Raw genomic sequence first — 21972 nt, 5'->3', positions numbered from 1 at the left:
AGAGGGGAAGGGAAAGAGAGAGGGAGAGAAATGTCAATGTATGGTTGCCTCTCGTGTGTCCCCTGCTGGGAACTGGCCTGCAACCCAGGCATGCGCCCTGACTGGGAACTAAACCACGATCCTTTGGTTTGCAGGCCCGAGTTCAATCCACTGAGCTACACCAGCCAGGGCTCAGATAAACTGTTATAAAAATTTAAAAATATACATGTAAGGTGCATGTAATGTGTTGAGGCCAGTGATCATTGTAAACACTTAGTTATTTGTTTTATTTGCTTTCTATAAGGATGAGACAATGCATTTGAAGTGCATAGCACAATGTCTTCCACGTGGTAAGCATTCAATAAAAGTCAACCTTTATTATCGTCACATCAGCATCAGCAGCGTTGTTGTTTTCTTCAGTAAACTCCGGAGCCTTTGAGGCCGGGAAATCACATGTAGTTTGTCTCACAGCCCCAGGCCTGGCCCTGAGCCCAACACATATTAGATCTTGGTGTGTGTTTGGGGAATGATCACTAGTGTACATCTCTGACCTTTTCTACTCTGTCTTTAACTTGTCAGTTGCAGTTTACTTTCCTAAATGTTTAAGATGCAGCCAAAGGCTCAAGCTGGCCATGATTGACTCCTGAGACTTTCTGTCATGAGTTCTTATAACTCCAAGTCCAGGCTCCTGCCAGACTTCTCCCCTGAGAGATGGACGCTGCCAGGTGCCCTGCCCAAATTTGGCTCAGTGCATCACTGCCATCAAAAGCAGAATGTTATTAATGGCTGAATCTAATTTGAGGTCACTCGAGTCGACTTTGCCAAGTGATGCCATGCTCCTGAAGTGCCTGTGGGACTCTTGTCCTAGGATCAGAGTCATAAATGTAGCTCCTGTTCAGTCCCCCCATGACTGCAAGGACCTGTTCTAATCATAGTTTTCAAGGGAACATAGTTTGCACACACACACACACACACACAGCTTTGGGCCATGTGACTCCCCACAGACAAACTTTGGCTTAATGCAGCCTTGGCCTCTTCCCTGGATCTTGATTAAAATTCCTGTAAGGCTCTGGAGGGGGTTCTGGCCTTAATTAGCTGTGTGAGCCTGGCTGCTGCTAATGGTAAAGGATATAATAATGATAATATGATCATTATAGTGATGGTATAGTGTCTGCTGTTCATAAAATACATACAGTGTGCTAGGCACTGTGTGAGGTGCCTTCCATATGCTATCTCAATGATTCCTCAAAACCACCCTGTGAATTAGGTATATTAATCCCATCGTGCATGAGAACAATGAAACTCAGAGAGGTGAAGCTACTTACCCACAGTCACACAGCAACAGAAATGGAATTTGAGCTCAGATCTGTCAGATGCGAAAACCCATGTTCTTAAATGTTTCTACTGTACTGCAAGTCATTTAACCCATTTGAGACTCCATTTATTCAATTTACTCAACTGTCAAATAAGGACACATTCATTTCACTGAAGTGGTGCAATTAGTTGAAGGTGTGTTTTTGAGGGTGTGAGCTTGGTGCTTGGGTACACAGTAGGTGCTCAATGAATACTTCCTTCCAAGATCCTAGAACCTTTTGCTTCTATAAGGGTTGATGAGCCCTGGCTGGCATAGCTCAGTGGATTGAGCACAGGCCTGGGAACCAAGCAACCATGGTTCGATTCCCAGTCAGGGCACATGCCTGGGTTGCTGGCTAGTTCCCACCCAGCAGGGGACACATGCGAGGCAACCATACATTGATATTTCTCTCCCTCTCTCCTTCCCTTCCCCCATAAAGGTAAATTAAATATTAAAAGAAAATAAAAAGGGTTGATGAGGGCCTCATTCCTGAATGCTGGCTTAGATGACTTGGAATGTGGTGGTATATATGCATTTTTAAAAACTAGATTAAAAAATGTAAAAAGTAATATATGCTTATTTAAAAAAAACCAGGAGAGTGTAAAGCAATCATCTTTTCATAGGGATAACCACTATTGATATTTTCACATTCTTCTAAAAAGTTTCCACATTTTGTTTTGTTTTGTTTTGTTTGAAAGATTTTATTTATTATTTTCAGAGAGAGGGGAAAGGGGGAGAAAAAGAGGGAGAGAAACATCAATGTGCTAGCGAAACATTGATTGGCTGCATCTCATCTGCCCCCTACTAGGGACCTGGCCCACAACCCAGGCCTGTGCCCTAAGTGGGAATCAAACCAGCAACCTTTTGGTTTGCAGGCTGGTGCTCAATCCACTGAGTCACACCAGCCAGGGCTCCACATTTTAAAATTTTATTTATTTTTATTTTTAAAGAGAGTGAGGGAGAAAGAGAGGGTCAGAAACATTGATTGAGAGAGATACATTGATTGGTTGCCTCTTGGATGCCACAACTGGGGACCTGGCCCACAACCCAGGCATGTTTCCTGACTGGGAATCAAACTGGCGACCTTTTGGTTCACAGGCTGGCACTCAATCCACTGAACTGCACCAGTCCGGGCTCCACATTTGTTTTTATTATTTAACAAGTTGAGGACATATTTCCAACTCAGTACACATAGGGAGGGAGAGTCACCGATTTGTTGTTTCACTTAATACATTCACTGATTGATTCTTATCTGTGCCCTGACAGGGGATCAAACCCATAACCTTGGTGTATTGGGATGAAGCTCTAACCAACTGAGCTACCCATCCAGGGCTCATTATTTTCAATGATTGTATAACATTCCATTATTGAGATTTGTACATTCACTTCACAGGTATTTATTGAGTCCTGTCTCTATGCCAGGGCTCAGTGTAGGCACTGGTGATATAGCCATGAACAAGACTGAGTCAAAAAGCTTGTATCTTGTATTTAGCAGCCCTTACCCACGGACTTTCTAGTTGTTCCTAGCCCCTTGAACCAAAGCAATGGTGCTGTGACCTCTGTGCACCTATGAGCATTAATCTGAAGCAGGGCTCCTTCAAGGGGTATTGTCAGTTCAAAGCGTTCATCTGCCTTTAGGATCTTAGGTGGTGCCCCCCATGCTGTACGAGGGTGTGGTGAGGTGAGATTTTTTTGCTCCAGAGTGTGGCAACCTAGACTCTGTTGATCAGTCCTGCTGAAGGGCCTGCCAGGGTCTTGAACTATTTATAGTCCAGCCTAGCTAGACCAGCAGGACTTTAAAGGTCATTCCTTCCAGAGCCTGTTGGAATTCCACGTCCACTCTGTACCATCCTGGGTGGCAGGGTGGGCAGCCTGGATTTGAATTGTTATAGTATCTTACTCAGAGAGCTGGCATATCAGTGTTCATTGTATAGGCAAAGAAATTGAGGCTCAGAGGGACCCCCTTGGGACTTGCCAAGACCAGAGAGCAAGTGACAGGGCCTGGATTGAAATCTTTGTCACCACATTGTGTATCTGTCCCCTTATGCTGTTACACTGAGAACAGCCACAGAAATAATAACCACACTGCTGTTTATGGAAGACCTATTCTATGCCAGGCAGGGCAAAGTGCCTTTCAGGGACAAAATCTCAATATGCTGGACAGTAGGTATATTTTGCTCCCATTATAAAGATGAGAAAATAGAGGTTCGCAGGAAGTCAAGTCACTTGTCCAAGGTCACAGAACAAGGAACTTAAACCTAAGCCTGCCTCACTTGAGCTTAATTCTACATGGTCTCTCCAGGCTGAGAAGCCTCAGGACTGTCAATATTCATTCATTTAACAGATTTTTTTATTTACTGATTACCTTGTAGATGTCAGATACTATTCCAGATGCTGGGGGTACCGTACTAAACAAGAAAACAGGTGCCTGCTTTCATGGAACTGCCATTTTGGGTGGACGAGAAAGGCCACAGACTAGTAAACAAATGGATAGATCATGTCATTTCAGGCGGGGGCTAGTACGTGATCACCCACTGAACAGACAGCGAATAGCTTGAGCTTAGAGGACAGTCTTCAGCCAAGACTCGAAGCCAAGATACTCAGTCAGAAACTGGGAAATTTATTGAGCACTCGGATAAGTACTGGGGCTATTGCATTGATCCAAAAGAGATATATTCCCTTTTCTTTGCAACACATATGTTTCCTCCCAATTGTCCTGGGCCAGGCCAATGGTCCTGCCTTTTGTTTTTAGTGGAACCTATTCCTGGGTCCTGGCTTGTCTCCTTGGCAGAGCTGAGAATTGGTGCCCCTGGAATGGGCAGTGTTTATGTCTGTCTCAGCTTCCCTGAGGAGGAAGGGCCCACATGTCACTGCTTTATCAGGCTCCTGGGACAGGATCTTGGCTGGGGAGGGTGTGGATACCAACTGGGTCTATCCGTGGAGTCTCAAGAATGCTGGCCACAGGGCCACGGTCGTGCTCTCAGCTTTTCAGTCCACTGCCTCTGGGGAGCCCTGCCCTGCTTGGTAGGGTGACTCAGGTAAAAATCAGAGCGGAGAGGAGGCCCCAGAACTGGGCTATTTATGGTCACTCTCCGGGGCCCTTAGGACCTCACCCCCGCTCTGGGACAGGCTGATTAGTCTGTGAAATCCAAGCCCTGTTTTGGGTACCAGCTGGTGTGCTGTCTGTCCATTTATAGTTCTGGGACAGCCTGGGTGCACAGGGGCTCTAGCAGTTTTTCTGGCTTAGAAGTTGACAAATGCTAATGTGTGGAACACATAGCGTAGGAGATCCCTGCTGCATTCTGGGGACACAGATGAGTCAGATGAGGTCCCCACCCTCACAGTGCTCCCAGTTTGGTGGAGGACACAGATCCTCACACGGAGGGGAGTGGGCTCTAGGGGACTGCACAGTGACAGCTTTGGTGGATCCAGCGTGGGTGATCCACGCTGGGAAGGCTTTCCTAGAGGGGTGATGTTTGAGCTGTGCTGGGGCCTCCTGGGCTGTAGCCCCTTCTTCCTCCTGCTGAATGAACCTGTTCTGTGCTGGCATTCATTTCTCCAGTCACAGAAACTGACTCTGGGTTTGGATCAAACCCAGTTTCTGTCCTCTAGGAGCTCCCATTTTGGTGGGAGAGATAACCCCAACACACAAAATAATAACAACAGAGTTATAAGAAGTGTCCTTAACTCTGATAGGTTAAGGGGTGGCTGATAGGTAAGAAATTCATATTTTTTGAGTCCCTAACCTGTGCTACGTGTTTTACGTCATTTCATTTAATGCTAACATCTCTCTGAGGTGTTAGAATTAAATCTCTTTCCGTCACCACATTGTGTATCTGTCCCCTTATGCCGTTACACTGAGAACAGCCACAGAAATAATAACCACACTGCTGTTTATTGAAGACCTATTCTATGCCAGGCAGGGCAAAGTGCCTTTCAGGGACAAAATCTCAATATGCTGGGCAGTAGGTATATTTTGCTCCCATTATAAAGATGAGAAAATAGAGGTTCGCAGGAAGTCAGGTCACTTGTCCAAGGACACAGAGCAAGGAACTTAAACCTAAGCCTGCCTCATTCTAGAGTTTTCTAGTAACTCCCTAGAGGACTCTGGAGAATGACATTGTCATTCTTTTATAGACTAGCAGCTTGAGGACCAGGGAAGTGAATTACCTTGTCCATGGTCCCACAGCTAGACAGTGCTGGAGGTGAAATTCAAACCCAAGAGTGCGTACCTCCAAATGATGTATTAAGGGTATTCTGTGCAAAGATAATTGCATTTTCAAAGATGTGGAAGTTTGGAAGCTAAGAAAGAAAGAAGGAAGGGAAAGGGAAAGGAAAGGAAAGGAAAAAGAAGCTTCTGAGAACTCCCAGGAGATCAGTATGATTGGACTACTCTATGGTGAGATTAGGAATGTGGCAAGAGGTAAAGCCAAAGAGGTAGGCAGGGCTAGGTCCCGGAGAGCCTTGAAGTTGGATGAAGGGTACAGAGGAGCCAGAGCAGGGCTTTGAGCAGGGTAGGAGCATGACTAGTTATAGCAGGGAGATCAGTTGCACCCCTGGGTGGGGGTAGGGTCTCTATTAGTCAGGATGCTTTTATCTGCAAGTTATAGGAACCCAATTCAAGATGTTTTAAACACTGAAGAAAGTGTGTTTTTTTCCAGAATGCCTAGAGGTAGCCTGGCTCCAGGGTGACTAATTTAAGGCCTCACCATTCACAATGTGTGGACCCCAACCCTTGTGATCAAAAAGTGACTATCATTGCTTTAGGACCAATTTTCCTTCTAGCAACTTCAAAAGGCTAGAGGAGAGGAAAGAAGGGACTGTACTTTCCTTTATATCTCATTGGCCAGAATTATATTACCTGCCTCTTTCTAAACCAGTCACAAGCAAGAGGGATGGAATGATCATGAGTATCTTTGGCTGATCAAGATTCTCTGCTTGTGTTGCAAGGAAGCCCAGCCTATGCGGCTCAGGCTTCTGTTAGCAAGGAGAAAAGGGAAGGAGGATGGTTTGAGTGTCAGGTAGACTGTGATGTGTCCCATCTCTATCACCCTTGAGACATAATCCAACATTCAGTCTTGGGGTAAGCCATTGCTGTAATGATGAGGATGAGTCATTTGTAGTCCTAGCCCACCAAAACTTTGGGCCTAGGCTTAGTTCTCTCATAATAACCTGCTCTTATTTTCAACATAACTTCTCTTTCAACCCCCAGGCATTTCTAATTCCCTCTCACTTTCACCCGTTTGCCTTGGTTCCTGTCTGAGCCTCCAAGGACAGTCTCCTGGGACAGAAATAGCTTCTTTACTTTTTTTTTTCCAGGGAGCTGGGCCAAGAGCTGCTTCCTCACCCCATCCTGGCTTGTCTGTTTACAGTCGGAGCATACTGGTTGGGTCTTGACAACAGACCTCAGATGTGTCTAGCAAGCCAGATGGCAGAGGGGCGAGGAAGGGAGCTTGCCCAAGGGCTAGCAGGGATAGGTACCTTTCAGTAGGGCAGCAGAGGGGACAGCCTGGCTCGGGGAAGAGAGACTAGTACTCAGGCAAGTCTTTTAACCACATTGATACACAGATTGTCGTCCCGGTAGCTCATTTTAGAGGTGAGGACGCTGCTGCTCATGAGAATTGGGAATAGTCCAGATGCCAGGGCACGTGTGGCAGACACTATTGGTTGCCTGTCTACCAACTATTTCCCCTTCTTCCTTGCTAAGAGGAGCCTGATTTTATTGGGTAGGAACGTGCACAGTCCCAGAGGCTGAACTGTGATTGGTCTAAGTCATGATTATTCCCTCTTGGCAATGATTGTGCTAGAAGTGGTCCTGCAGCCCATATGGGCCACTAAAGCTTCATGGAGATGTTTTCCTCTCTGATAAGAAGGAGGTATTAGATGACAATGCTTTTTTTTTAAATTTTTTATTTATTTATTTTTAGAGAGAGGGGAAGGAAGGGAAAAAGAGGGAGAGAAACACTGATGGGTGTGAGAGATACATCCATCAGTTGTCCCTCGCACACCCCCAACTGGGGACCTGGCCTGCAACCCAGGCATGTGCCCTGACTGGGAACTGAACCAGTGACCCTTTGGTTCACAGGCTGGCACTCAATTCACTTAGCCATACCAGCCACGACTACAACCCTCTTTCTGTCTCCTCCCTTCCTACTTTGGGTTTTGTCGACTGTCTTGAGCTGTGGCAGCTGTTTCGTGGTCATGAGGGGAGGGCCAAGAGAATGGCAGAGAGGCTTACCCCAAATCTGGTGTCACTGAGCCACTGAACCGATCCTGAAATCACCTTCCTCTAGACTTACTGTTATGCGATATCATAAATATCTTTATTGCTTAAGGCATTGTTATCATATATATTCTATTATTTGCAGCCAGACTTACCTAATTTATATAGCAAGAGTGACTAAAATGTTTGATTACCAGTCAGCTTCAGTTGATTGGTAATGGCTGCTGTAGAACACTATGATTGATTCACGATTTATTCCAAGAGCAAGGGATAAAGCAGTAGCAGTGCAAGTCTTTTTATCATCTTTTTTTATTTTTTTATTTTTATTTTTTTTAAAATTTATTTATTTTTTGAATTGATTATGCTGTTACAGTTGTTCTATTCCCCCCTTCATTCCCCTCCACCCTGCCCCCCCCAACCCCCACCATTACCCCCCCTTTAGTTTATGTCCATGTGTCTCAAGTCCTTTAGGTTCTATATTTCCCATACTATTCTTGCCCCCCCCATCTATTTTCTATCTACTGTCTATGCTACTTGTTTTCTGTACCTTCTCCTCCCATCTCCTCCTCCCACTCCCCTGTTGCTAACCCTCCTTGAGATCTTCATTTCTATGTTTCCACTCCTGATCTAGCTGTCCTTTTAGTTTGCTTTCGTTTTAGGTGTGGTTGTTAATAACTGTGAGTTTGTTGTCCTTTCACTGTTCATGTTTCTTTAACTTCTTTTTCTTAGATAAGTCCCTTTAACATTTCATATAATAAGGGCTTGGTGATGATGAACTCCTTAAATTTGGTCTTATCTGAGAAGCACCTTATCTGTCCTTCCGTTCTAAATGAAAGTTTTGCTGGGTAGAGCAATCTTGGTTGTAGGTCTTTAGATTTCATGACTTGGAATATTTCTTTCCAGCCCCTTCTTGCCTGTAAGGTCTCTTTTGAGAAATCTGCTGACAGCCTGATGGGGACTCCTTTGTAGGTGATTGTCCCCTTACCTCTTGCTGCTTCCAGGATTCTTTCCTTCATTTTAATTTTGGCTAATGTAATTATGATATGCCTTGGTGTGTTTCTTCTTGAGTCCAACTTTTTTGGTACTCTCTGGGCTTCTTGGATTTCTTGGAAGTCTATTTCCTTTGCCAGATTGGGGAAATTTTCTTTTATTATTTGTTCAAATAGTTTTTCCACTGGTGGTTGTGTCTTTCCCCCTTCTGGTACCCCTATAATTCGGATATTGGAGCGTTTAAAGATGTCCTGGAGGTTCCTAAGCTTCTCCTCATTTTTCTGAATTCTTATTTCTTCATTCCTTTCTGTTTGATCATTTTTTTCTTCCTTCTGGTCCACTCCATTGATTTGAGTCCCAGTTTTTTTTTCATCTCTATGGGTTTCCTGTGGAATTCCATTCATTTCCCTTAATTTAGCCTTCATATGTTTCTCTAATTTGTGGCTATAATCCACCAGATCTGTGAGGAAGCTGATGACCAGTGTTTTAAACTGTGCGTCTGAGAGTTTTGCTATTTCTTCGTCACTTAGATTTATCTCTGGGGCTTTGAGTTCTCCCTGCGACATTTTTGGTCTGTTCTGGCCCTTTAAGTGGGAGAAGCGGCGCCTTGGAGTCCCAGGTCACTGGGTTGTGATGCTGTATGTGGGGGCGTGGTCAGAGCCGGGAAATGGCAGGGCGTCTCGCCGCCGCCGCCTGTCCAACCGCTTACTCCCTCACTCGCGCGCAATTAGGCAACCACAGTCAACTCGCTGCCACCGCCTACCCACTGTCTCCTCTGTAGTCGCTCACCCGGTGGGTTGCTGGGTCGCTTACTAGGTCCAATCCTGGGTTTGGAACCCATGCGACTGGATTCGCGCGTCTGGATTCCGCGCCCGGGTCGATCGAGCCCTCCTTTGTAACTCCTCACCCGAGGCCGGTTTCGCCCCTTACCGGTCGGGCTGAAGAATTTGTTGTTAGCGGACTTCCGAAAAGTTCAATTTTCCGTGTTCTGGTTGTGTTTTCTGATGCTAATATTTAGTTGTCCCTAAACTTGGTTGTGTGAGGAGGCAAGGCACATCCACCTAAACCTCCATCTTGGCGGAAGTCCTCTCTTTTTATCATCTTGATACACAGTCCTACCTAGGTCCAGTCCAATACCTGGCACATAGCAGGTGCTCAACACCCACCTCCCCACTTGTCTCCGAATTCCTCTTCCCACCAAGATCTTCTCAGCTCATCTCAGCTCAACCCTGTCATCATGTTATCTTTCACTTTCAACTACCAGTGTTAGTGAGATCTTCCTTTTCTAGAAAAGCATGGGATCCAGGCTCCAATGAAGACTTTTTTGATTGCAAATATCAGAACTTCTGTTGACATGGCAGCCTGACTTTTTAAAGGATGAGTATCAGAAACTGGAACATCAGCAGGTGCCTGGCAAGGCATTCCAAATCCTGTTTCTCAACATGCATCTCCACTGATGTTCTCTCTACAACCAGCTTTCCCCTCTTCTTTGTCCCCACAGCAGGAGGTGGTTGACCTCCATACTAAATTTGCTCAACACACCAGTCTAGAATGTCTCCCAGTCTCAATTTGGGAAGCCAAGTGTGGGTCGGGTGTTCACCCCTGGTCCAGCTAGCATAGACAGGCAAGAGGGACCATATATCATAACATGACTTATGGGTCAGTTGGGCAGAGAAGTAGATCTGGACTGCTGTTCTAGAACTGTACTGCATAATATGGTCACCATTAGCTCCATCTGACTACTTGAATTTAATTTTAAATTAGTTGAAATTAAATGAAAAGTGTCCTGGCTGGTGTGGCTCAGTAGATTGAGTGGCCTGCAAACCAAAGGGTTGCCAGTTTGATTCCCAGTCAGGGCACATGCCTGGATTACAGTAGTGGATGCTCAAGAGGCAACCATATATTGATGTTTCTCCCCCTCTCTTTCTCCCTCCCTCCATCTCTCTCTAAACATAAGTAAAATCTTTTAAAAAATTAAATAAAAAGTCTACTCCCTGTGTCTGTATGGAGATCTGTGTCCCTCACTAGGCTGTAAGCACTGTGAAGTCAGGGACCTTGCCTGACTCAAAATAAAAAGTACAACTTCTTACTGTATTAGCCATAGTGTATATATAGAACATTTACATAATCACACAAAGCTCTGTTGGATAATACTGTTCTAGAAGGTGGCCACTATACTCAGTGATGATTGATCAGAGCTAAGAACCCCTAGACACCTATATTGGTTACAGAACAAGCTATTCTGCTATGACAAGACACCAATAGCATACTATGGTTCCTTGCTTTCTTAGGTAGTAGTCTAAATCTGACATGACATCTCTAAAGTGTCAGCATCCATTTATTACTGTTTTGTTGGTCAGCCTTCCTTAGAGTGTGGCTCATGTCCTCATAGTCTAGATGGTGCTTCACCCATCTGTATTCCAGCCAGCTCAGCCCTGCCAGGGGATAAGAGGGGGAAAGAAAGAGTATGCCTCTTTCTTTAATAGACAGAACTTGATTGTCGCACACATCCTTTTTGCTCTCATTCTATTGGCCAGACTTGTTCACATGAGTGCTTATATAGCTGCAAGAGAGCCTGAAAAATGAAGCCTTAAACTGGGAGACTATCACTATATTAGAGGACAATTAGGAATATCTCATTCAACCCCTCCTTTTTGCAGATGAGAAGACTGAAGAGATAGAGGCAGACAATGGGACAGTGGCAGCGCAGTCACATCTCCTGACTTACATCTTGGTGCTCTTTTACTGCCTTAATGCAGCTGTTGTCTGTTACCTTTAAGCAGCCACCACAAATGTACAAACACTTCTATTTACTTGGTTAGAGATTAGTCACATGGTCACACCTAGCTGCAAATGGGGCTGGGAAATGTAGTTTTCTAGGTGACCTTGTGTCTACAATCCAGAGGAAAAATGAGAGAATGGATGTTGGAATGCATCTAGTATTTCCTACCATAAGGTCAGAGACTTTAGCCTAGAGGAGGATAGTGACATTAGACATAGATTAAACTCTTAATGCATTAGTGAAAATTGTGGTGTGTGCTTCATGAGAGCCCATGTCACAGTGGTAACTGCTGACCTGTCCCCTGACCAGTCAAGTACATGAAGGAGGTCTCACCACATTTCAAGAACTCTGCCAGCGGGACCTCGGTTGGCTGGGACTCACCTCCTGCCTCACCCCTTCAGCGACAGCCTTCCTCCCCTGGCCCCCCACCCCGAGACCTCAACGATATCAAACACTTGTCCTTGAAGATGGCATATGTCTCGAGGAGGTGTACTGCCAGTGACCCGGAGCCCAGGTAAGCTTTGTGTGGGGAGCACCTCAGACAGGCATACTCTGACGTTGTTAGGTGGTGGGACCAAAGGAAAGATACAATGCTTGAACATGGTAGGTGCTGAAGAAATGTTTGTTGAATGGGTGCAAGAGTGAAGTTATGGGGCTGAGGGCGTGCTTTGCTTTTCTCTTCTTCCTCTGGGCAGTTCATATCTGAGGAGGAACTTGGTTTGTGAAGAGCCCTGAATTCCAGTCCTGGTTCTCCTTGAACTTAGTCTCCTTTCCTCACTGACCTTTAGATTTCCCACTGTGACCTAAGGTCATTGGACTCAGTTATTCTTTTAAGTCTCTTCTGACTTTGCTGATGTTCTGAGCTATCTGGTAGCATTTGTGTCAGGGCCATGGAAGGTTATCATTCTTCATATCTGAGCAGCCCTTAAAAGTTCATTGATGATATGATTTATACCAGCCAACATTATTGTGTTTACCACACGTAATTTTATTTAACTCTCACAGTGACCCTATGAGCAAAGTCCTATTATTTTACCCCATTTATTAGATGAGGACAGAGAGAGAAAGTAAACTACCCAAGCTTAATCCCACAACCAGGAAGGGATGGAACTGGCTTGTCTCCAGGTAGCCCTCTTTGCTTTAGAAGCTGCAGGTGCCTGAGTGATGGGGTGGTTGAGTGGAGTGCATGTTGACCAATGGGGTATGCAGTGCTAGGGCTGGTGTATGTATGGCATAGAAGCCTGTGCTGTGGGTCCTAGTTGCATCTAAGGTTCAATGTCTGTCAATACCCAGCATTGGCCTGGAGGGCCAATTAATGTTCAGCATCCAAATCTCCTGGCCCTACTTGATGACCTAGCCCTACTCTGCCCCATGAGGCAATTCATGGGTCACTTACAGGTGTTCCACCAAAGGGGCCTTTTGTGTTGAATGAAGGTGATGTGGTATTAGTCCTTCCTGAAACTCCTAGAACTTTAGGTTAATCATGATTTCCAGCCCGATCTTGGACATCATCTGAAGCATGTGTGTACATATATTCCTTTCTTTTTTAAAAAAGACTTCTTTATTGATTTGAGAGAGAGAGAGGAGAGAAACATTGATTTGTTGTTCCACTTATTTTATGCATTCATTGGTTGCCTCTTGTATGTGCCGTGAAGGGGAATGAACTCACAACCTTGGTGTAACAGGATGATGCTGTAACCAACTAAGCTACCTGGCCAGGGCTGTTTGTGTATTTCTATATGCGTGCACATGTAGATGGCATGTAAATGCAAGTGTTTGTGTGTATGTGTGAGCATTTGCAAGGGTATTGGCATAGATTTCTGCATATGTGTGTGTTTATGTTAGTATCTATATATGTATATGCATGTATATACATGTGCTTGACCATATAATATATATGTAACTACATGTATAACTTGAATATAACTGGGGTTCCATATCAGTTTAATATCTCAGTCAAAGGAACACAATTTGGGAACTAAAATATAATGAAAAATATTTCACTTTTACTTAGGGTTACATTGGGCTGCAAGTAGCAGAAACCCTAATAAGTAATGGCTCAAATAAATGAGAGGTTTATTTTCCCACACATTAAAAAAGTTCAGGGGCCAACTGTTTATTTAGGCTGCTATCACTGCTCAAGAATGCCCTCAAGGAATCAGGCTTCCAGCTTTTTCCTCTGCAATCCATTTAAAACAAAATTTTTTTGACAGTATATTTACTAAAGCTGGGGTCAGTGAGATAAAGGAAGGGCTTGGGGTAGAGAAACAACAGGAGGGAGCCTAAGCAGTGCTCCCTTCAGAAATATTATAGAAAAGAAGTGAGCCATGCTGGGCTGCGTGAACTCACTGAGAAGTACAAGACACAATGACAGAAGTGAGCTGAGGCAGGGCTGCTGTGAGCTCAATGAAAAGTCAGAGAAAAGGGAGACTTGGAGACAGGTTGAAGGGATAAGTCCGGGAGGAGCCACTGCTGCCTGTCCCCTTGTTGCAAGTCTCATGGGGATCTTTAGAGTTTAAGAGGGAAAAGTAAAGATGTCACACATCTGACACCCCTCTCCCTGAGAGGGAAGAAAGGTGTGGGTGTGCTCCAGGGAAAGCCTGCTCCTCTGGCACCTTTATTGTGTATTTTCTACTCCAAAGCAGGATGGTGGCTGCACCTCTAAGCATGTGTCCATATTCCTGACAGGATGAAGGCAAAAGGGAAGGGAATTTTTGTCCTGTAATTTTGTTCTATTGTTGCTAAACTTTAGTGTCTTAGAAGATAGTGGTTCATCTGTTCTCACAACCCTGTCTGGTTCAGCTGTACAATTCTGCTCCACGTGGTGTCTGCTGGGGCTGGAGGTCCAGGATGGCTGCTTTACTCACCTGTCCGCTGCCTTAGCTGGGATGGCTGGAGCAGCTAGGGGCTGGCTGGGTCTTCCTCTTTCTCTATGGTCGTTCCAGGTGGCTGGCTTGTTCTTCGCAGGGAGGTTGGACTCAGGGTAGTTGGATTTCATGGTGGCTTGGGAATGTGCCAAAGTATCACTTCTGACACATTTTATTTGTTAAACTAAGTCACAGAGTCAAGGAGAGGAGAAGTGGACCATGTACGCAGGAAGAGAGAGATTTGGTGAAGGCCGGTCTTGGAGACTAACTGCCACATCTAGGAAAGCATTGCCTTTCATTCAGAACTGGGTCATGTGGCCAGCCCTGGTTGCAATGGAGTCTGGGAATGGAAGTATTTTGCTTTCTAGCTGTGCAGTAGAGGAAGACAAAGGCAAATGGGGTTGGAGTGGGTGTTGCCTGAGCTATCATCCTGTTTCGGCCCTACCTCATCTGTTATAGGAAGGCCAAAGGGGAGTAGATCTTTATTGTCTCACAAAACATTTAAAAATCTTCTCCCTGTCACTATGCCCTTGAGTACCTCCCTAGGAACCTTCCCCAACACTTGCCTGTATGGCTTTTTTTTCTTCCTCCTTTCCCCCTGCTCCATTACTCTAGCTTTTTATGTAGACCAACTCAGTCTATCAAGCCTCTGTATTTTTCCCCTCTAATTAGTGCATTACTTTGGTTCTGTTCCACAAAGGAGAACCTGGGAGCTGGCTCAGCAAGGCAGTCCTTCTCCTTAGAAACCAGGGGGAAAAAGGCAAGATAATAAATCTTCGCACAGCAATAATTTTGGCCCCGTTACATGTATTTGAGTGTGTGTGTGTGCCTATGTGTGTGTACATCTCCTAATCTCTTGTCCCTATACCCTGTAAGGCCCCAACAACTGTGGCTGGATCCCTAGTAGTGAGTATCCCTCTGGTTCTCTCATGGATACCACTGTGGTTTGTTTTGATTTGTGGTAGATGGGGTTTCTTGGGCCAGATCTCCATCGGTCAGCAGCAACAGTGGACAGACCCTCCCCTCTACCTCCCTTGTGCCCGCAGGTATCTGGAGATCTGTTCAGCAGATGGTCAAGACACCCTCTTCCTGAGGGCCACGGATGAGGCTAGTGCAAGGTCGTGGGCAACTGCTATCCAAGTCCAGATCAGTGCTCTAATGCCCTGGGTCAAGGACGAGCTGCAGGCACTGCTGGCAGCTACCAGCACAGCTGGGAGCCAGGACATCAAACATATCGGCTGGCTGACTGAGCAGGTGCCTGCTGGGCTGGGGACCTATTTTTCCCTCTCTTTCCCTCCCCTGGAGCTGACTCTATTCCCATTGTCTCCGTACCCTAACCCTTTGACCTCCCCCTTCCCTGCCCCTCTTTACTTCTGCCCTGACCCCTGCAGCTGCCCAGTGGGGGTACAGCACCCACCTTGGCCCTGCTGACTGAAAAGGAGCTGCTCCTCTACTGCTGTCTGCCCCAGACCCGTGAGGCCCTGAGCCAGCCAGCCCGGACTGCCCCACTCATCACCACCAGGTACCCACAGATAGGTGTGTCTGGTCCAGAACTTGACAGGATGATGCTTTAATGGGCTTTAGAAGCTGGGGACTTTGGCCCCATTTTGCCCTGAGTTATTCCCCTGGGGGTCTGAACCTATCTCTACCCTGCCTGGGCCTTGGTTTCCTCATCTGTGAAACAGGGGCTTGAAACAGAAGGACATGAAGTCCTACCGGTCACTCATTCATTGACACGTACTCGGCCCAACCTTGGGCTGAATGGTTTTGGGGACAGAGAGCTGACCCCATAGTCTCTGCCCTCAGGGAACACCAGGTCTGGTGAGGGACGCTGACCTAGGAACAGTCCTTACAATGCAGAAGCAGGAACCACTTAGCTCCACCTGGCCTGTGGGGGAAAGCTTCAAGCAGGTGACATTTGAGATGGACTTTGACAGATGTGTAGAAGTTTGCTATTGAAGAACAACATAGTCAAAGGTACAGAAGCATAAGGGCCATCGTGTGTTCATGGAGTGATGAGTGTGCTATAACCAGCATGTAGAACTACACAGGAAATGGAGAGAAATGAGACAGGGAGTTGGCAGGGCTTGATTTTGCAGATCCTCTGTTGCCTAGTTAAGAAATGTTAGCTTATCTTAAGAGTTGTGGCAGAGTTGAAGAGTTTTAGCCTGGGAGTGATGACTGAGGTTGTTTTCAAAGAATCCCTGTGGCTGCCAGGTGGAAAATGCACCTGAGGGGTGGGATGGAAGCTGGGCAGCTTCTGCAGAGAGACTGTGGAGGTGGGGAGAGACAGCAGATGGAGAAGAAAGGCTGCATTTGCATTGAAAAACACTTGGGTGGTAAAATTAGCCCAGCTTAGCACTTGCCAGATGGGAGTGTGAGTGAGGTGTTCAGATGAATGGATGAAGGGGAGGCTAGGAACTTGTGTCTGGGCAGGCAGTGGGGCTGGGGGTGAGAGTACAAGGGGAGAGGGTTGGAGCAAAATGCCAAGTTGAGTCCAGAGTGTGTGGGGGATGGATAGGGAGCTTGGATAGGAAGTTTGGGGACTTGCAGGTCTGGAGCTCAGGGCTGGGAAGTGGGGGACCGGGTATCACCAGCAGCTCCAAGGGGAAACTGAAGCTACAAGAGGCAGAGGAGTATAGAGTGAGGAGCTAAGAGAGCTATGATTCAGAACTCTGAGGTCTGTTGCCCAGAGAGGGTCAGTGGGTTGCCCAAAATTACACAGCAAGGGGGAGTCAAGCAGGGTCTGGGCCCTTGTCACCCATGTCTCCTCACCCTGTGGCCCATGTGTCAGAAGCCTGCTGCCTACTAGGGATAAGTAGGTCATGGATTGCTGACCTAATCAAGTGACTCATTAATTCTGGCTACAAATGTTTATTGCATACCTACTATGTGACAGGCATCGTTTTAGTTGCCGGGAATATCGTGGTGAACAAATCAGATAAAAATTTGTACTCTAGATGATATTCTAGTGAGAAAGACAATAAAAAGCCAACTGGAACTAGTAAGTATAATTTCTGGTACCACGATGAAAAGCAAGGCTAGTGAGTGGCAGGAGGACTGTGTTATACAGGGAGGTCAGGGAGGGCTTGTCGAGATGACATTTGAGCAAAGCCTGAAGGAAGTGAGGGAGTGAGCAATGCAGATAATAAGGGAAGCGTGTGTGAGGTATAGGGAACAGCACGTGTAAAGGTGCTGAGGCAGGAGTGTGCCTGGTGTGTTTGAAGACACTGGTACAGCTGTAGCTGTGGGAGTGAGGGGGAGTGTGGCAGGAAATGATCTCCTATAAGTCAATCAGTGCTGGTCTGGAAAGTCCTGACCTCTCATCAGGTGGTGAAGGCGTCACAGGGTCCCTTCCCAAAACTTGCCCTTGGCCAAGAACTATTTCCCTGCTGCCTGATGCCTCCTACTTAGCCCTTTGCCCTCCCCACTTTCTGCCCCAGGCTGGTACACTCAGGCCCTTCCAAGGGTTTGGTGCCCTATGATACAGAGCTCTCCTTTGCCCTGCGCACGGGCACACGCCATGGTGTGGACACTCACCTGTTCAGCGTGGAGTCACCACAGGAGCTGGCTGCCTGGACCCGCCAGCTAGTGGATGGCTGTCACCGGGCTGCTGAGGGTGTGCAGGAGGTGTCTACAGGTGGGTTGGTCGGTCTGGGAGTGCCTTTCTCATAATGAGTCTCCTATCCCTAGAGACACTCAAGCTTCCATCTTGAGGGTGCTTTAGGAAGGAGAGAGAATGTGGGATTTGGGGTCTCCGAGGGCCCTCTGTTTTGGGTGTGTAGGTGCCCTGGTAGGTATAGAGGCTCTTTTCCTTGGGGTTTTTCTTGCCCTGACTTTGTGATTCCACTGATGAGAATTTGGGAGATGGCATTTGGAGTAGGGTTGCCAGAATGAAGCGTGGGATACCTGCTTATATTTGAATCTCAGATAAACATCAATTTTTTTTAGTATAAATGTGTTCAAATTATCCATTATTTACCTGAAATTCACATTTAACTGGGCATTCTGCAAGTTTCTAAGGTCTCCAAGAGTGACGTGGATGGATCTGCTGATGCCTTTATAGGGAGTGGGCCTCCTGTCCCCCTTTCCACTTTTGGTGTTGCTGGAAGTGGGACTAGAAGTGGGGTATAATTTTTCTGTGGGCCCACCTTTCTTATTTTAGGGTGGGGGTGACTCACTGCCAAGTGGGTGTACAGATGGCATGACAGTCAGTGAGCCTCCCATCCCTGGTGGTATTCAAGCCCCACTTTTGGAGCTGCCAGTTGGGGTTTGAAGTGGGGCTTATGGTCTCTGAGGGCCAGCTGTGCCTATGCCATGTGCCCTCCCCATGGCCACGTGCCCTCTCTGCAGCCTGCACGTGGAATGGCCGTCCCTGCAGCCTCTCCGTGCACATTGACAAGGGCTTCACACTGTGGGCAGCTGAGCCAGGTGCTGCCCAAGCTGTGCTGCTCCGACAGCCCTTCGAGAAGCTGCAGATGTCCTCAGACGATGGTGCCAGTCTCCTATTCCTGGACTTCGGGAGTGCTGAAGGAGAGATTGTGAGTGGAGGGGGAGGGGACTATGTTCTCCTGGATGCCAGGCTAGATAGAGCTCCTGACCCTTCTCTCCATCCATCCTGCAGCAGCTGGACCTGCATTCGTGCCCCAAAACCATGGTCTTCATCATCCACTCCTTCCTCTCGGCTAAAGTCACACGCCTGGGGCTCTTGGCTTAGAGGTTGCCAGATGCATTAGCCCCAAGGAAGGGGTGTCCACTCCATGGCCTGACCTGGCCCTCCACCGACTGTCTGCTCACTACTGGGCTGAGGGAAGGGAGAGGAAAAGTACAAGAATGCAGAGAGACCCATCCCCTGAGGAGGCTGGGATAGTCTTGGGGACTGGGACCCAGATTCAGGACACAGTGGATCCTGCCTGTGATGGGGTAGTCTCCCTGCTGCCTCTGTCCCCATCTCCCCACCAGTGCCTTTTGCAGAGAGATATTTTGTGTACACAGAAGCCATTCCAAGCCTGGGACCTACCTGCCCCTGTGGGGATCCTGACCCCAGCCAACAACTGCCAACCCTCCTCGAGGCCCCCACGCCACCTGCAGAGACCCCATCTGAAGCAGGAGTTCCCTGGGGTCTGAGGCAAGAGAAAGAGGAGGAGCCTTGCTATTCATTTCTACCCTCAGCTCCACCACCTTGGGGCATGTGGTTTTCCCCTTCATTCTCTCTTTCCTCCATATTCTTGGCTAAATAAACGGCCTGCAAGCACATAGGCAGTCTGGCCTAGTGTCTGTGTTTTGTGCCTTGGCCTTTGGGTCCTGTGGTGGTTGCAGCAGACCGGAAACTGGGGCCCCTTTTCTGGGAGAAAAGTAGGCCTTTAACCATAGGGCCAGAAAGTATATTGGTTATCTATTATTGCATAAGAAATTACCCCAAAGTTTAACAGCTTAAAACAACAAACATTTATTATCTTTCAAGTCCTGTGGATTAGGACTTGGAGAGGGGCTAAGCTGAGGTGTTCTTGTCTCAGGGTAGATTGTGGGGTTACATTCAAGATGTTGGCTGGGGCTCTGCTCATCTAAAAGCTCAACTGGGGCTGGAGGATCTGTTTCCACTATTGCTCACTCATTGCTGTTGGCCGGAGGCTCCAGCTCCTCACCGCACGGACCTAATCATAGGGCTGCTTGAGTGTGCTCATGACAAGGCATGACAAGGCACACTCTTCCATGTCACACACAAGGCTTCCACTAGAGTGGGTGACATGGAAGAGAGGGCCAAGAGGAATCCACCATGCCTTTTATGAACCAGGCTTGGATGTCACATCCAGTCACTTCTGCTTTATCCTATTCATTAGGAGTGAGTCATTAAGCCCAGCCTGCGCTCTAGAAGAGGGGAATTCATTTCCATCTCTTGAAGAAAAAGAATGTCAATGACTTTATGGACCTGTTTTAAAACCATCGTAGAGTATTTTAGGCCCCTTTCCTGCAGAAGGGAGGACACTCGGAGCTGCTTAGTGGAACATTCTTTGGAAGTTGTACCGTGTTGGCTGGAAGTGGGTTTGCCATGTTTGCAACAACCTGTTTGCTTGCGTTGTCCAGGAAACCACAGTGACAACACTAATGGTAGCGTACATTTACAGAGAGCTTGCTGTCAGCCAGACACCGTATGTGCGTTCCCTCCCTGGATCCTCACCACACATCTTTGTGGTAGGCACAATGCTCTCCATCTCACAAGTAAGAAAACTGTGACTCAGAGGGGGAGAGCAACTTGCCCAAAGTCACACAGCTATGAAATGTCTGAGCTTGAATTTTCAAAGCAGGCGTTTCTGACTTTAAGCCCTTGTTCACCTTAGAGACTTTCTGGCCCTGTGCTATCCATCAGAAATATAATGTGAGCCACACATGTAATTGCAAATTTTCTAGTAGCCATGTTAAAAAAAGTAAAAAAAAGAGATGAAAATAATTTTAATAATATATTTAACCCAATAGATCTAAAATATTATCACTTCAACACGTAATATAAGAATTTATTAATGAAGTGTTTTACATTCTTTTTCTTGTATTAACTCTTTGACATTTGGTGTATATCTTACACTCACACACATCTCTCTTTAGATGCCAAACTTTCAAAGGAAATACTTGATTTGCATTTAGATTCCATAAAATTTGCAGTTTCAGAAAGTAGATTCACATACCTAACTTGTTCTAACATACCAAAGTTTTCCAATAGCTAAAATTAGTGTCGGCTTTTATACTGAAATTAATTTAAATTCAGTTTCTCACTCATACAGCTGCATATCAAGTGCTCAGTAGCCACGTGTGGCTAGAGCAATAAAGCCACGTGTGGCTTTACAATATTAGGCTAAGTGGTTCTGATCAAGTCTCCCCATGAGGAAACTTATGCCCACATGGAGTCACATAACAAGCAAGAGCTAGAGCTTGTTCTAGAAACCCGGGGAAATGTAGGTAAGTGGAGATGTTCCAGCCTTGTTCACCCATCCATCCTTCTACCTATCCATCTGTTAATCCATTCTTTAAAAAAAAAATTTATGAGGGAGGGAGGGGGAAGGGGGAGAGAGAGAGAGAGACATGTTCTACTTATTCATGCATTCATTGGTTGACTCTTGTATGTGCTATGACTGGGAATCAAACCTGAAACCTTGGGACATTGGGATGACACTCTAACCAACCTAGCTACCCTGCCAGGGCCTGTTAATCCACTCTTCATTTGAGAGATATCTAGTGCTTACTTACTCTGTGCTTGTCCTTGGAGCCAGGAGCTAATTTTCTGGTAGCCAGACTGATGGGTCTCCATGTATAGGGTAAAGAAAGTCAGCACCTCTCACAACCAAATGTGTGACTCAGATTTGACAGACACACGAAAATAGCAGAGAGGCTAGTGGGACTCTGACCTGCTCTGGGGGGTTAGAGTAGTTTTTAGAAGGAGACCTGAAGCTGTTGTCCATCTGAAGGAGCATGCTCAAGATCAGCTACTACTGCAATAATGCTATGGAAAAACACAACCCAATCTCAGCGGCCATAGCAACAAGCATTTATTTTCATGCCGCTAAGGCTACATGTTGACTGCAGTTTGACTATTAGAAGCTGGTTTTGCTGGGTGGTTTTGGTCCAGGCTGTGGGTAGGGCTCAGGTCTCCTCCATGTTTGGTCCTTCTGAAGCCTAGGGCAGGCTCTTCTCATGGCAAATCACTGGAGTTAAAAAACAAGCAAACTGCACGAGCACATTTATGTCCTCTCTGCATTATATCCACTCTCATTCCTTTGGCCAAAAT

At 46.4% G+C, this 21972-nt stretch overlaps 1 protein-coding gene across 1 annotated transcript in view; it reads left to right on the top strand.

Annotated features, from left to right (window-relative positions):
* Positions 1-19460, top strand: part of SNTA1 (syntrophin alpha 1) — a 29654-nt gene extending 10194 nt beyond the window's left edge. Inside the window, exons 3-8 of the mRNA XM_037143232.2 lie at positions 11638-11842; positions 15242-15449; positions 15587-15717; positions 17639-17835; positions 18549-18736; positions 18820-19460. Of these exons, the coding sequence (XP_036999127.2) occupies positions 11638-11842; positions 15242-15449; positions 15587-15717; positions 17639-17835; positions 18549-18736; positions 18820-18912 (1022 nt within the window). The 3' untranslated portion in view covers positions 18913-19460. The remainder of the gene's footprint in view (positions 1-11637; positions 11843-15241; positions 15450-15586; positions 15718-17638; positions 17836-18548; positions 18737-18819) is intronic.
* Positions 19461-21972: the final 2512 nt, after the last annotated feature.

The sequence above is a fragment of the Artibeus jamaicensis genome, unplaced genomic scaffold, assembly GCF_021234435.1.
Source record: "Artibeus jamaicensis isolate MK-2021 breed Jamaican fruit bat unplaced genomic scaffold, CSHL_Jam_final contig_685, whole genome shotgun sequence".
In the NCBI taxonomy this organism is placed as follows: domain Eukaryota; kingdom Metazoa; phylum Chordata; class Mammalia; order Chiroptera; family Phyllostomidae; genus Artibeus; species Artibeus jamaicensis.
The sequence above is the reverse complement of the archived record's forward strand: the minus strand, read 5'-3'. Positions and strand labels throughout refer to the sequence as shown.